Source organism: Mycteria americana, chromosome 2 (assembly GCF_035582795.1).
Source record: "Mycteria americana isolate JAX WOST 10 ecotype Jacksonville Zoo and Gardens chromosome 2, USCA_MyAme_1.0, whole genome shotgun sequence".
Taxonomy (NCBI): Eukaryota; Metazoa; Chordata; class Aves; order Ciconiiformes; family Ciconiidae; genus Mycteria; species Mycteria americana.
Genome location: NC_134366.1, coordinates 150,858,009 through 150,873,334, shown reverse-complemented (window position 1 = coordinate 150,873,334; position 15,326 = coordinate 150,858,009). Strand labels below are relative to the sequence as shown.

General features: G+C 37.7%; 1 protein-coding gene across 4 annotated transcripts in view; it reads left to right on the top strand.

Moving 5' to 3' along the window:
* STK3 (serine/threonine kinase 3) overlaps window positions 1-13,532 on the top strand; it is a 144,835-nt gene extending 131,303 nt beyond the window's left edge. For 3 of the 4 annotated variants that reach the window (XM_075495021.1, XM_075495020.1, XM_075495019.1), the window contains exon 11: window positions 9,165-9,679. In XM_075495021.1, coding sequence (XP_075351136.1) covers window positions 9,165-9,323 — 159 coding nt within the window. In that variant the 3' untranslated portion in view covers window positions 9,324-9,679. Of the gene's footprint in view, window positions 1-9,164 lie in introns of all 4 variants that reach the window. The other variant, XM_075495022.1, reaches the window with a different exon arrangement.
* The last annotated feature ends 1,794 nt before the right edge of the window (window positions 13,533-15,326 follow it).

The following is a 15,326-nucleotide window of genomic DNA, read 5'->3' as shown; positions in this document are numbered from 1 at the left end:
GATTTCAAAAAAATGATTGAGAAAAGAATAAAGAAAATTTGAGAAACTGCAGACTGAGACTCATTCTTTAAAAGCTAACAGCACTTCTATTAACTCCTTAAAGTTGTACGGAAAATGAAACTTGCTGCTGTCTAGCAAAGATGCCGGTAGCCTCGGGCTGGGGGATTGCTTCTCCCTTTCCAGATTGCTACAGGTCTCTGTGCGGCATCCACATGCTGTGTGTTGGTGCTTAAGCTCAGGTAGGCTTGGCTATCGTCCTCTCCCTGACCCCTCTCCCAAGGCAGTAAGCCGTGTGCCTTTCCCGAGGCAGGGATCTCTTCTCCCTGCTGTGACTAACAGCTCAGTTAAGTCTCTCTGCTTAGCCCTGGCTTTGTTCAGTTGCTGCATTCAGATTCTGCTCTTTCTGATATTTTGCTGGCCTCTCTCAACTGATGTCTCAGTTTTGCTATCTTTGCTATATTTTCTTCCTTCCCCCAGGGCTTAGGAAACTTGCCATTTGTTGCCTAAAAATTGCCCTAAGTTTGTGGACTATAGGATTTTTTTCCTCTCCATCTTGTACCGAAAGGGGCTGCAACCCATCCTCTGTTGTACGTGACTTAGAACGCTTTCTGCATGAAATAAAATAGAACCCAGCAAACAGCATGTCTATCGTTTTTCCATTTATTAAAGATGATGTGTTATTTGCCTAGATCCTTTCTAAATTGGCTGTTTTAAACTGAACTGAATTTTCTTCCTTATAAAGAATATAACTGAATCAAGGTTGCTCAGCAAATAAGATACAAATTTGAGCGTGCGTTTTGGATTGGGAGGTGCGTCTCTCCTCCAACAGACTTTTCCTGTTAGGAAAATTTAGTTTTGCTGTATCCGTTTTTGTTTTAGTTCTGAGTATCAACATTCTGTACTTCTAAGAAATGTGAGATTCACTTGTATTGTCCCTCACTAGGATGTTAAGGTTTGAGGTTTAAGGTTTAAAGTTCTTCTAGCCTCTTCCATTGCCCTTCAGGTTAAGTGCTTTCCTCGGTCTGGTTTTAACTTCAAGATTCTCTCTGCATGCATCTATCTCGTTGAGTCATTACTCATTATTCAATGAGTTTCCATTTTTCTTTCTACTTTTAAGATAATCTTAAATGGAACTATTGAAGAAAAACAGCTTTAAATGGTATCATTGTGTATTTCATGAATTTGTAGATTTTAATACAGCTATCTTTTTAGCCTCAGGACTTCTGTTTCATGTTACTTATGTCTTTACTTTTCAATATTGATTTGCATTTACAAAATATTTTAGCAAAACTGGGAACATCTTTCATTTTTTATTTTATCTTTAGGATGTTTGGGGGTCTTAACTGAATGGTTTTATTTTTTAAAAGGCTCTCATCCTGAATAGTTTATATCTTTGTTCTTGATACAGCTTGCATTTACATGTAGATTAGTAGAATTTTACAAAAAAGTAATACTGTTATTTTCTGAACATTTTAAAAATGATCCTCTCATGGAAGAATCAGATGTCAAGGAGGCAGTGCCTTAACTTGAGAAAACTTTTGAATATGAAGGTAACATTGGGTTTATATAGCTGAATGATAACTGCAGTTTGCTGAAATGTGATACGTTGAACTCAAGGGCACTGTAATGTGCCTGCTGATAGTGTGTTTATTATGAAGGATAACTAAAAGCACTTGCTCTGGAGAGCTACAGATTAATAGAGATAAAATGCTGACTTTTTGATACTACGTACTGAGTACACTAAGAGCTCTAGCTAAAGAATTCCTTCTCGTTTTAAAACTTTATATCTTTGCTTGGTAATATTTGAAAAGATGTTTGGGGTTTGTTTGTTTGTTTGTTTGTTTTCTTCCCATGCTTTTTTTTTCTCCAAAAGCAGAAAGGGCTGGGGGGAAAATCCTGCATATTTTTAGCTCAGGTGTATATTTTTAGATTAGCTGCTTTTCTATCAGCACTGTGTGGGTATATTTGCAATCAAGTTTAAATAGCATGGTGAGTATCCAGATGGAGTGTTTTCCTAAGCTTTAGATTATTTACTCTGTCGGGAGCTCCAGTAAACATTTATAGTATTCTTCAGGGCTAACTGTACCATTAAGCTTGAGATGCCTGGTACAGAAAATCACAGTATATAAAAAAACACCAAGATTTTCTCTAAGGCATTTCAAACTGTGAATTCTAAAAGTAATTTTTAAAAATGTCTGTGATGGATGATGCAATTCTAAAGAGAAGGTGATAGCAAATTAAAGTGTCGTTCTTCAGTAGACTCAATTGTAAGCGTGTAATGTAACAATACACTCTCTGTAAATGACATAGGAAAGAGGGAATGGTAGGATTTTGTCCTTCTGTACACTTTTAAAATTGAATTTATTTATTAAACTTATTATCTATCAGACACTAAGGATTTGACCTCAAAGGTGCTTATTAATGGATGTTTACTAGCTGCCAGGTTTTTGAGATACATTGCTTGCTGATTATTTCCCCATGTTCAGATTGTTCTGTGTTGTTTTATTTGTTTTAGTGAAAATTATATACCTTGCAACTACATGAACATCAGCTGCTATAGGAGGTAAAACCAATGTAAATTATATTTGAACTGCTTAGGATATGATAAAGCATTAAGACACACTTCATGACTGGTTTTGTCAGGAACTGGGTAAAATTGCAATAGGCAAGAGTTAGTATTATTGCTAAATTTACACTGCATTTCATGATGATCTGTGCTTTTCTTTAGATTTCAGTTCCTGTAGTCAGGATTGCTCATTAAAGTCTTGGGCTACTCGATTTTTTTCCCCTGAACTTTTTAGCGTTTTTAATTGCAGAAATATTTAGATTCTAGCTGCCTCCTCATGACTCAGAAATGAAAAGGGAAATAAAAAGACACCTCCCTCCTCCTAAAAACCTTTTATTTTAGGATCTAATTTTTAAGGGTAATTTAATGAAGGTGAAGGACCCAGCTCATGATTTTGGAATTTTAGGATTGGCAGTACTTACTGTGCTCAACAGAGAGCCCTGGGCAGTATTCAACAAAGGTATGCAAATGATAGTATGCACTAATGCTATAGAAAACTTTTTTCCCCCTTGGTGGTTTGCTATTGAAGTGTAACTTTGTATGAAGCTAAGAAAAACCTTCTACAGCTGAAAAATGTTGATGGTAGTCACTGAGATTTAGTTTTGTATTATTAAAATGATGTACAATTTTAATGTCTGAGCAGAGGAGGTTTTACTCATGAAAATAGGAATTAATGATGGGACATTTATATACAATTTTGTCCCTAAAAAGACTTTTTAAAATTACGTTAACTTGTCCATCTTTAATTTTCTCTCAGTGCCACGTGCTTATTTTACTCCTTAAAATGATTAAGGTAACTGCAGTCCTGTGGGATGAAATTTGGCTTTTGAAAGTTAGGTTGTCACTCCTTCTCTCTCCTAAATTGTAAAAAATAATGATAGCAAATGACATCCTTCTTATATTTGTATAACCCCATGTTTTGCAACAAGGAGACATGCTTTTCAAATATCCTGAAATAAATGCTTTCACTCAATCCCCCATCCAAGTTTGTTTTCTTGTGACTGATTTGCCCGCTGTAGTGACAGCAGGGGTGGGGATGACAGCAAGTCAGGGCTCTGATGTGTGGCCAGTGGGTGTCTCAGCTCATTGCCTGACACTGCTTATGGTCAGCACAGTTTGCCCTGTCAGCACAGGACATACAGCGGTTCTCCCCTCATTCCCGCACGGGAGCAGCTGAACAGACAACAGTGGAGTATTTCCTTGCACACAGGCCTGAGAAAACTGCTACGTAAGTCAGATTCATGGATTTTGAGTTTGAATTTGTAGACCAGAAAAATTGGTCAGAAAAGGCCCACCTTGTACCTTTTGGATCCTGACTCACGTCTAACTTTTCATATTAGTAAAAAAAGCGTTTGAAATCATCAGTGGAGCTCATTCCATTAGAGAAAAGAAAACTCTGCTTAGCAGAGGGAAGGGAACAGCTGGAGAGAAAGAGTTTCTCTTACCTGAGGCCACTAACAACACAAAACAATCCAAGGCATGCACTGGTTAAATCTTAGAAAGTGCTATAGGCAACCCACTTCTGCAATTGCCTTAGAAAATTATTGTTGTTAGCCATTCTGTTGATAGTTCATATTGTAGGAATTACTAGCAGATGGGAAAATAGATGACTCAGAATACAGTATTAACAATCCATATTTTTTTAATCAAAGGCCTCTAATAAGGCATGTTGCATCTGTAAGATTCATTTAAGCAGTTGCTAGGAAGAATTTGTTTTTTCAAGTAAACACAACAACTTGATACAGATTATTTTTTGATTGAATATCTATTTTCTTAACAATTTAAACCCTGAAAATACATTTGCTTGTTTTCGTTGTGCCAGCTTAATGGCAGTATTCCATAATTTAGTTTGATAGACTGGAGATTTGCAATGGTAACTCATGCATTATGGAATTACTAATGAAATCTAATTTTATCATATTGAAAACATCACAGGCCTAGAGGTTTTATTTACCTCTGTTAGCTGTCAAGGGTGGATTAAGATTATAGTGTGTTACATCCACCAAAACTTTGGCTTTCGCCCCCTGAAAAGTTTGGATGGCTAGGGATATGTGCTGGCCAAGTGCGGCTAATGAGTTCCAGACTCTTTTCCAGACCCCTTCACCTAAATCCATGGACCGCAGGCACCACCGAGTATCTCGGATGCCTGTCCTTCCTCCTGACTCCTGTGCCGGACACATGTGGAAGCCAGTAGTCAGGATTTGCATTGCACCCGTTGACTTGATGACTTCTGAGAGTCCATTTTTGGTTGTACTTCATCTCCTTCCTTCTCAGCTTACTGCTACAGAACTCAGGTCTGTAGACAGGAACGCATATATATTTTCCAAGCACCCATTTTGGTCTGAATTTTTGTCAGTATGATTTGACCAGGGTTGCGAACAAAATATGTAAAGGTCCTCTTGCAGGCAGAAGTAGTATTGACTGCAATTAATTACTCTTTGGTTTGCTGAAAATACTGATCCCAATGAAGCTGGTCCATCTGGGATGCAAGAAGTTAGACTGAAAGACCAAAAAAGTAAAAATTATTGCACTTCCCTTGCTGAAGTTTGGTTCTGAGAAACAACCACATCAGTATGTGAGGAAAGAATGCCTTGTGTGTCGCTGTTCGCAGACATGTAAAAAATGCAATCAACCTGAAACAGGTATTGACCAAAGTAAGTTCAGTTAAAAGGTTAGTTAAGCTTTGATTCTGTGCTGGTTGTCCCAGCTCAGGGTGGCGCTGCTGAAAGGACCTTCTGCCGCTGGAAGCTTGGGTTGATGGAGCTCCATTCTGCATAGGTGCCTTTCTTCTGCCAGGATTTCCCCTACATCCAGGAGAGGAGAAGGCAGAGGCACGAGCTGCTGGCACTCAGCTTGCACCACTGGGAGCTTGCCCTGCAAGGATGACTGTTAGCTGTTCTCTTCGTAGGCAAAGTCTGCTTCCTTTGCTCTAGCAAAGCAGAGAAGAGAATTTCAGCGTGGCTTCTTTGGGTGCGACTGTGTCTTGAGAATCCATCGGCTTGTAGAAGAAATTATTCAGTGTTATCTGAATCTGGAGACAGTTTTGCCTTGTTTTTTTCCTTACTTCCCTTATCCATTGTAACTCTCTTTAGTGATTAGATTAAGAAATATACCTTTCAGGAGAAAAGGTTTTTTTTTTTCTGTAAACACCTTTTTCTACTGGAAAACTGAGTATGCATACCCGCTCTAAAAGACGAAATGTCTGTGTAAAACAGATGCACACACTTTCTGAATATTATATATTATTTTATGTAATTGATAGATTCATGGCATTATAAATTGAAGTTCGGACTGTTGCTTTCCCAAACCCATGTGATTACCTGGTGACATGAGGGGTCCCAGTGAAGGCAAATGCTTTTACCAGAAACTCCAGTCACTGAAGACCTCTGTCTTGGAGGTGGCCCATCTTGACACTAATTGCTGTCTGTTGTGATTGTGGGTGTTTGATCTCCGAAAGGACATGATTGATTCCATTATTTGGAGTGGCAGAAATTGAACTATCATTGTCAGACACATACTATCCTGATTACTGAACTGCTACAGTTTACAGCTTTTAAAAAGCTATCAAAATATAATTTAAAACCTTTTTGAATTCCTGTAGCTTGCACAGCTGAATGCTTTCCTCTCTTCCCATTAACGCTGGTAGCCCTAGTATTTACAACAACAAACTACGTGGGAAATAATTTATGGCAGTTTAAATTGCAAACTGTTTGCAAGTGAAAGTAAGTGAGAGTGCTGAGCTCTATTGCTTTAAGAATTTGAATAAAAATATTTATTGTGCAGGGGAATAAATTACATAGGAATAATTAAATATCTTGTTTGAATTATTTCTGTGCGTCTCATTTGATACATTTGCTGTTGCATTCAGCATTTAGGCTTTTGCAGGCTTCAGGCTTTACAAGGTAATATCTATAGCACAGACAGAAGTAAAGAAAAAATATTTTTAAATTTACCAAGGAGACATACATGTCCATGGACACGGACACACACCCCCTAGAGTCAGCTGTGGCTTTTAGATGTGCTTAAGTGGTTTTCTATGGTACATAGAGCGCTCTGCCTAATCCAGCATCTGGTGTCAGATAGATGAGACCTTCGTAAGTCTCTTTTCAGTTTCTTAATGTCCCTGTTTTCTGTCATTTACTTCCTTTGACTGTCCTGAGCATCAGCCGTTCATACAGCTGAGTACTGCAGCTCCCTGGGTCCCCTGGGTGACGTGGCTGAGATCATTCTGAACGATTCTTATTCTCTGGATTTAAAAATTCATTCTCTTTATATTTTAATTTCCAGCCCAGCTGTCTGTGATCTTTAAAGAATATTTAATTCTGTTTGCTGGCTCTGTTTCTTGATTGAAATTTAAATAAAAACTCACCCATCACATTCTTCTCTGACAATTTATAAAAAAAATGTTTTTCAGTGCAGAATAATTATGTGATCACATGAGTTGGAGTCTGTTCTTGCCAGCGTAAGCCTGATGTCTATAGTGGTGACTGAAAGGGAATAGCTACCCAGGGTGGCCCAGAGCGGGTAGGAGACTTCATCAGTGGCAGTTCTCACAAAACACTCAAGAGATTATTCATGGTGCCTTCCATAGTCCATTTGCTGGTCTATGGAGCCCCAAATATGTTTCTCCCCTCACACATGCTAAAAAAAGTGGTTTTATTGCTCCTCTCATCTGTGCTGCGTTGAGATCAGTTAAACAGGGGAATCGGCACTGTTGTCTCTTCTCATTATACTGCAAATCTCTTTGACACTTCAGTCCTCTAAAAGAATACCTTCACTGAAAAGTGTCTGTCGTGTGCCAGTTACATTTACCAATGGGCTAAAAATGAAAGATAATGTTGTGTTTGGGGTTTTTTTTTTAATCTTTTCTTTCTCTGAAAACAGAAAGGTGTTTTTCTGCAAAAGTCTTGGTGACTGAGGAATTATGATTCCTTTTCCCCATCCTTTCTTGCATATACCAAATGGGAGAAATACAGTAAACTAGATTATATTTAATTCCTTGGGAGGCAACTCTTTCCCTCCTAAGAAATGAAAGGTGTCATTTGTCCTTGGGAGAGACAGACATTACTGATGAGCTACTGAGCGCATCTGAGGTCTCTGAAGCTCATACAGGTCTAAGGATCTTTGATCCTGGAAGGTATTTTGACATCTGCATTTTAATTCTCATCTTCATTAGGAATCTTATTGTTAAAATGATGTTGCATGAAAATGTGCATCTCCTTCCTTAGGCTCTTCTGTGAATTTCTGATCTGCACTCCCTCTTTATTATGACTTTTAAGTTATTTGTTTACTATGTACAGTGTACTCTATTAGTAGAAGTCATAATGCTGGGGTTTGGACTGTATGTAGCAATATGTGTTGTTAATTTATATACCTCAGATGCTGATAAAAATAAAGATCAAAAGTAGCATTTCATTCCTCAGGGAAAACAGATCAGACTGTGTTGATGGAAGACTGCCCTAGATTCACGAACGAAGTGTCGACCAATTAGCAGGATGATTCAGAAAACTTTTTCTTTTTTTTTTTTGCCCCTGAGTTAGGTGGTGTGCTTGTTTGCAATGTCAGAATATTTGCAAACAAAATATAGATTATCACTTTCCTAGGATGAAATTATTTGTGCTCCTTGAAATTTGTTGATATTTTTCACACTCGGTGAAGAGTAATTGGCACATAGGCAATTCTGACAAGAGAGAAAATGCAGAAAGGCACTAGACTTCATCAAGGAAAAAAGAAAAAAATACATAGGCCAGCCAAAGGAACATATTTCCAATGTAGATCCTTCCGTGCAAGGGCAGCTGGGGCAGCAGTGCCTGACATGCTCCAGCACCTGAGGACTCCAACTCATTTGCAGCAGCCAGCAAAGCCAGTGAAGCAATTTACTTGTTATATGACCCATCGCTCTTAATGAATACAATGTAATGAACTGTTTAACATTTGTGAGAAAATAGTTTTAGAAAGAGAAGAGCTTGGTCAAAGGTAACTCCCTCCCATGAATTCAGAAAATTATTTCATGTATTATTTAAACACTCTGTTGGCAATTTGCTTTGACTAGTTCTGGCAGCAATCTGTTGAGGAAGACAGGTGCCTTGTCATTCTTATCGGAAAGTACCTCTAAATATCTGTCAGACTATTACTAACAGCAGCTGTCTATTTTTCAGGCTTCTATAAGAAGTTCTACTGAAGTTCAGTAAGAAGTATTTGATTAGGCAATATAATTTATATACATGAACATAATTGTGTATACTGTGGCATGCTTTTTTTCAGCCTAATGAGTTAAACTCCAGCCCTATATTTATTTGCAACCTATTTGCAACGTTTGCAAAGTAATTGTATTTTTTTTAATTAAATGTACCGTGTGTGTTTGTATTTTTCTATACTGTTAAATTATTTACCGTGGAGCATACTAAGGCTTTTGGTTATATAAACAGTTATATATGTGTATACATACACTCAAAGTGTGTTTAAAAAAAAAAAAACAAACACAACACCGCAACTGTAAGTTAAAGGATTATGAAAGGTGGTGGTTTTCATTTTCATTGTAAATAGTTTTTAATATTTTTTGTGCTTTTCTTCTTTTTGTTTGGTGGTTGTTTTACAGTTAAAGAATCTGAGTTTAGAAGAATTACAGATGCGATTAAAGGCTTTGGACCCTATGATGGAACGAGAAATTGAGGAGCTTCGTCAGAGGTACACTGCAAAGAGGCAACCTATCCTAGATGCGATGGATGCAAAGAAACGGAGGCAACAAAATTTCTGAGTTTGTTTTACTTTCAGAGATAATACTATGAGTCAGTGTGGACACTGGTAACTTTGTAAGTCTGAAGGAATTCGATTATGAGAGTTTTCAAAACCCCAATCTTTTGAGTTTTCCTTCACAAGCAATGACAATTGGAGCAGCGAAAGAACATACATGCTGTTCTGCACAGGCAGTGAAACACATTACCACTTGTTTATATTTTCAAATGTTTAATGTAATAGAAGTTTAACCTGTTACTTCCAAATCTTTTTCAGGTGTACAGTGGTAACTTGGTGTTGTACATTAGGAGTTGTGTTTTGGAGCACCTGGAACGATTTCTTGATTGTGCAACACTACAGAGCCTTACGTTGCAATATATTTTTCCTCCCACTTAGTAGCATATTTATTATGTAATCTTTGGTTATCCTATTTATTTTATGCCTGTTTTCTTTTTTATTAGGAAGTACGAGGACAATATTGTGGAGAGCAGAGCTGGATTAGATAAAATTGGTATTGTAGTATAATGAAAAGAAGCTCACCACTATATTGTCTTTTAGAACTCCAATTTCGGCAAGCATCCCAGTTCAGGACAGCACTTGAACATGTATCCAGCCCATTCGTATCAGTAGGATTTAAGCATAAAATAAGTAATAGGCACATGTTTTTCTGCTCTCCTGAACCAGGGACTGTGGCTGTAGTTGAGCAATACAGTTGTTATGCTACAGAGCATTCTTTTAGAGAGTATTTCTATCATTTTTACACACACTGAATGATCTCTCATTAAACAAGAAAACAAGTGCCTAATCAGTTTTGATTTTTCTGTTATTAAGGAGAAGCAATACTTGCAGTCACTCCTTCAGTGTAAATTTCCAATTGCTATTGCAATTCTGACCAGTATAAACCTCTATTTTGCACCGTAGTTTTATAATGAAGTAACAGCTACACTTTCTAGATATGTTTTCTGGTTCATTTAATTTTTTATCACTGTTTTGAGGGGAGAGGGAAGTTATTAGTGGTTTGGGTTTGGTTTGAGTTGGTTTCACGTTATAGATACGAAGGGATAGTGATTTAAAAGCCAAAGAAAAATCAATTGAATACTTATATATATAATAAGTGCTGAAAAGAAGCAACATTTTACAGTCCTCTGAGGGTTTTGTCCTGCAATTGCTAAACATTCAAAACTCCTGTGGTCTTCTGTGGTAGATTTTGGGGAATCAGAAATGCAGGACCAAGCTCTTAATATCTTTTTACAAGTTCTTCTGTCTGGTTTATATTGTGGGATATCTAGTAGATAGAATTTACAACATTGCAAGAAGTATTTCAGACTTAGCAGAAAATGTGATCCACTTTCTGAACAATCTACTGTGTTCTCTATTGATATCTTTACTATTGTTGCCTTTTGTGTAAATAACTTTACTGTGATAGTCATACTTCTTTAAACAATACAGCTGAAAAGATCTTCACATTCAACCTTCAGCTGTTAAACTTTTAATGGTGACTACTGTATGGGCATCTTCTGTTAAATGTTTTCTGGAAGTTAGTAATCATCTCATACCTCTTAACATTTACCATCATCATATGTGGACCATTTAGATGGAACAGTGCAGATTTTGGAAACGATGCATTATATCATAAAGCTTGTGCGAAAGGAAAACAAAAGTTTTTACAAGATCAGCCTACTACAGCCGTGCTGGGACCAGTACTTTGGTTTGAGCTGTATACAGCCATTGTTGTCATTGTCATTCTGTGTGTGTGTTTGCGTGCACGCCACGCTCTAACATGTAAACCCTAGAGTCAAATAAATTTTAATTGTGATTGTTAGAACAACATTACCCTCAACTCTCTTCATATTTCTTAAAGTAATGACCATCCCTTATGAAAAAGCAAGAACACAGAAGATCCATAAAAATTACTTTAGGCAAGATAAATGCACCTGATAGTCTTATGCCTCACATTTATACAATGAAATGATGTAGAGTAAAAAATGGTATAATCATATCACTGTGTCACTAGATTATAATCATAATGCAGCAAAAAATAACAGCACCAACCTCCCCCTATTAGTGTCATTCTTATTTATTTAAAATGAATTTCTAATTCTTGAACTTTCTATTCTCAAAAACTCAAAGGTATGTGAGCGTACATATATTTGTGTAGGTATACACACATATATATGCATATCTGTGTATATAAGAAAAAATATAAAACAGATTTAAACCATCAGGAGAGGAACCTAGCTTGCCTTTTCTTGGTGTGCCTTTTAAGCAAAGTGTCATTGTCCAGACACTCTTGCTTGCATCATTAGCAGCTTTCTTTTCCCTTACTCTCTTAAACTTTTCCCACCAAAAATAAGACTTTGATTTTGAATAATGTGGCTTTACAGTGTAATAGACAATGTAATGAAATGATCACAGTTTTCATATTTTGTGATTCTGAAAACTTTACTAATGCAGTGCACTAAATATGAATTGCCTATCCAGAGGGACTCCAGTAAAAGGCCATTTTAGACTAGAGCTGTTGCAGTCTGACATCTGAAAAGTATCAGAAGATAAAGGACATCCTTTCTTCACTCCTGATCTGTCTGCATAGAAACAACTCGAATACATTTTGTGCACATGCATGCACACAGATATGGATTATACATGCAGGAGAAAAATCTCAAAGCCATGGAATAAAATAAAAATGTAAACAAGCTATTTAAAAAGGGTGAAAAATAGTTTCTGAGATACTGTAAACTGGGTAGATATAGGATGTTTGTGACCAAAGAATACTTTCACCAATTAATATGAAATTAGTAACGTTGCCCTTCTGATATGGTGCATGCTGCAGTCAGTGTAAGAGCTGTCTTTGGCTTCAGAAGCCAGTGTATCAGGCTCTAAATTATGTGCAAGCGTAACATATAGAAATAGGTTTTATACTGAGAGATGGATACAACTTATTTTTTCTTTCTTCTGTTTATATAAATGAATCAAATCATCCATGTTGATGACTACACATCTCTACTGGAGGATGAGCATCTCTGTAAAGGAAAGCTGATAGTACAATAAATAAGACATTTTAAAAGCAAGCCTTGCAGGAAATCTGATAGAACTACTGACAAGTTAACCTTCAGTAAGATTTTAACCAAGCAATTTCTTGTTTGCTTCTGACTTTGTATGTTTAGGTTTAGTAAGTAAAAAAAAAAAAAAATTGAAAAATCATTACTTATTACTAAACATTTGTAATAAAAGCTAATTTTTCATGTATAATTGTCGTCTTGTTGTTCATTCTAACTGAAGCTAAATTATGTTAATAGTAACCATTAATATTCATTTCCATAGCCATGTCTCATGCTTTTATTTCCTTTCTATAATACTGTGAGCCGAACTGTGAGTGCAGAAAACCTCATCTCTCAAAGTCAGCTCTGGAAAGGATTTTTCCAGCTCAAGACATTGCTGCAGGCTCTAGGAGTCTGAGGATCTCAATGGAAGAGCATCAGGCCAGTCTAAGGACAGAAATCCGCAGTGCTTTGTGGAAGTCCCTCTCTCTGTGATCTCAGGTTGCTAAAGGCCTAACCCAGAAAGAGCTCAGCACCACCCCAATATGTTGGAAGTCTTTCTAGACATCCTTTACTTGGAGGTACTAGCGGACATTAGCAGCTTTAGGTGCTCCTTTGATTTTATAGTGTAATGAGAACAGCAATAGGTAATGGATAGGCTTAACTAGGAAAAGCGAATACATTTAAGTCTCAAATTTGATTCCATAGCCCATTTCTTTTCTAATTTTTAAAAAATTATTCTCTAAGAATTTGCCCACAAAGACACTTTAGTAAAAAGGGACTCATGAACAAAACTCCTTAGTGAACCATGGTATATTTGAAGTGACAAAATTCTACTGCTAATCTGAATTAATCTGACAGTTATTGGACGTTATAATTATTTACTGTTTATTTACAGTAAATAACAGCTTGCCTGTATTTGCCCAGGTATATTGAGGTGAGAGTGCATAGTGGCTCGGGCTGCTTCTCCGTCCAGTGTGTTGAACTTCCAAATATAAATACGGCTCATGATGAGTGAATCTGTGCACAAGTACATGAGAGAGCCTTAGTCGCCATTGATAGGCACTGGTGCTTCCAAGCAGAATGTATACTGTACAACTTCTGTAAAGCACTTTGTGTGCATGCTGTTTTATCAATGTGATATGATGAGGGTTACATTTTTAAGTGTATACAGGATTATAAAACTAATTAAAAAGACCTTATGACGTGAGGAAGTCTTTATTTCTTTGCATTCATAAATATTAAGGGCTCCAGCTTACTGTGGCATTTCTTTCTGGACTTCCAAAGGCAATGATGGATGTTCTATAATATATAGCTGGCTGGGAAATTGGCTTTGGGATATTTCTATATCAGGCTGTGCTGCAGCAGTGCCATGTCCACTATTGCCAATGAAAGCCTTGGAGAAGACAAGTCCTGGATAGTGCATGTTGTTTCTCACTGTGGTGTTGTGCCAGGTGAAGTAATGGCTTAATCTTTTTGAGGAAAGGCAAAATTACATTGATGGTTCAGTCTGAAGTCATTAAGTTGCACTTGGGGACTTGCCCTGTTAAGTTTGTTTTAAAATACCTTTTCACAAAATGTATTTCTTCTCTCTCTTTAGTGTATTCATTATGGAAAGGGACTACCATTTACACGGTGTGCCCTCACCCTTTTGTTTGTTTGTTTTGTTTTAATTTGTTAGGGTTTTTAAAGAACACTTGAAAATACCGCGTGTTTTGCTGCTTCTCTTCCCCCTGCTCAGGAAGATGAATGTGGGCATTACTTTTAAGAGCATCCCCTGAGCCAAGTGTTCTTGGGACATTGTGCACAAATGCAAATGTCAGCAACAGGTTTTTATTCTCCTCTTTTACTCAGAGATCACTGAAGTAAAGTCTCAGCTGTCCTGTTTTCCCTTCATTTCAAAATATGGGATGTTCAGATTCTAACCAAATCTTTCAGAATATTTGTTAGTCCCAGACAGACTAGTTACTAGGTACTCTTTTTCCATTGCTTGCTTCACAGATTCCTCAGGATAGATTCATGCTTGGTTTCACTAGGCCTTAGAGAGTCTTCTAGGTTAGAGAAGAGCTGTATTTGTCACAGTAACAGGAAGAAAGAAAGAAATTAAAAAAAATTCTTCAGGGAGGAAAGAAAAAGCATATGGCATTTGCACCTGGCCCGGTTGCTTATAAGGCTAACTATGGACCTGAGGAAAATAGTGTTGGCCGACAAAAGCAAATCAGGTAGTCGTCTATGTAACTTACTGTTCTACGTCGCTGTTTCATATCTGATTTTCTTCCATTCATGTTTATTGTCTTTTATGTTTGTGCTTTATTTATTCAGTTGCCACTTTTAAAGATAGAAGTTTTATTTTTTTTAAATTTTATAAATGGAAACATACCATAACAGTGCCAAGCAAATAAACATGGGGAAAAAAAACCAAAGTCACTTGAAAGGGTGGTGTTTTCTCCTCCTTTCCTCCCGCACTCCCTTCTGGGGTCACGGAGGATTTTGACTGCAGATGATGTTTGTCTCCGCATGGAGAGACTTTCCATGCTCTAACCCTGGGCAGGTGTGGATGGAGGTGGTTTTATCAAGAAGGCTGAACGAGCTGTACACGTATTCAGGAGGTTGTGTAAGTGGTGTGCCCTGCTGGGAACCACTGTCCCCCTCCTACCCTCCTCCTCCTCTCCCTCTCCTGCTGTAGTGGAGGCACTGAGGCTCCTGCAAACTGCGAGGAAGCAACACGAAGCAGTGGGTACCGCTTTGCCACCGAGAGATGACTTAGCGTGAATCTGGAAGCTGTTGATCAGCATCAGGCTAGCACTATGCTCAAACCAATGCCTGAGGTCTAGGAAGCCTTGCAAGAGCCAGCTCCTTATCTCGGGGACAAGGCCAGGCCGCAGTGGCAAATGGCTTTTGATGCAACTTTGCTTTGTTGACAGGACTGCAGCATGGCCGTAGCCCCCGATGCAGATGCAGGCATGCCCACACCAAGGTATCTGAAA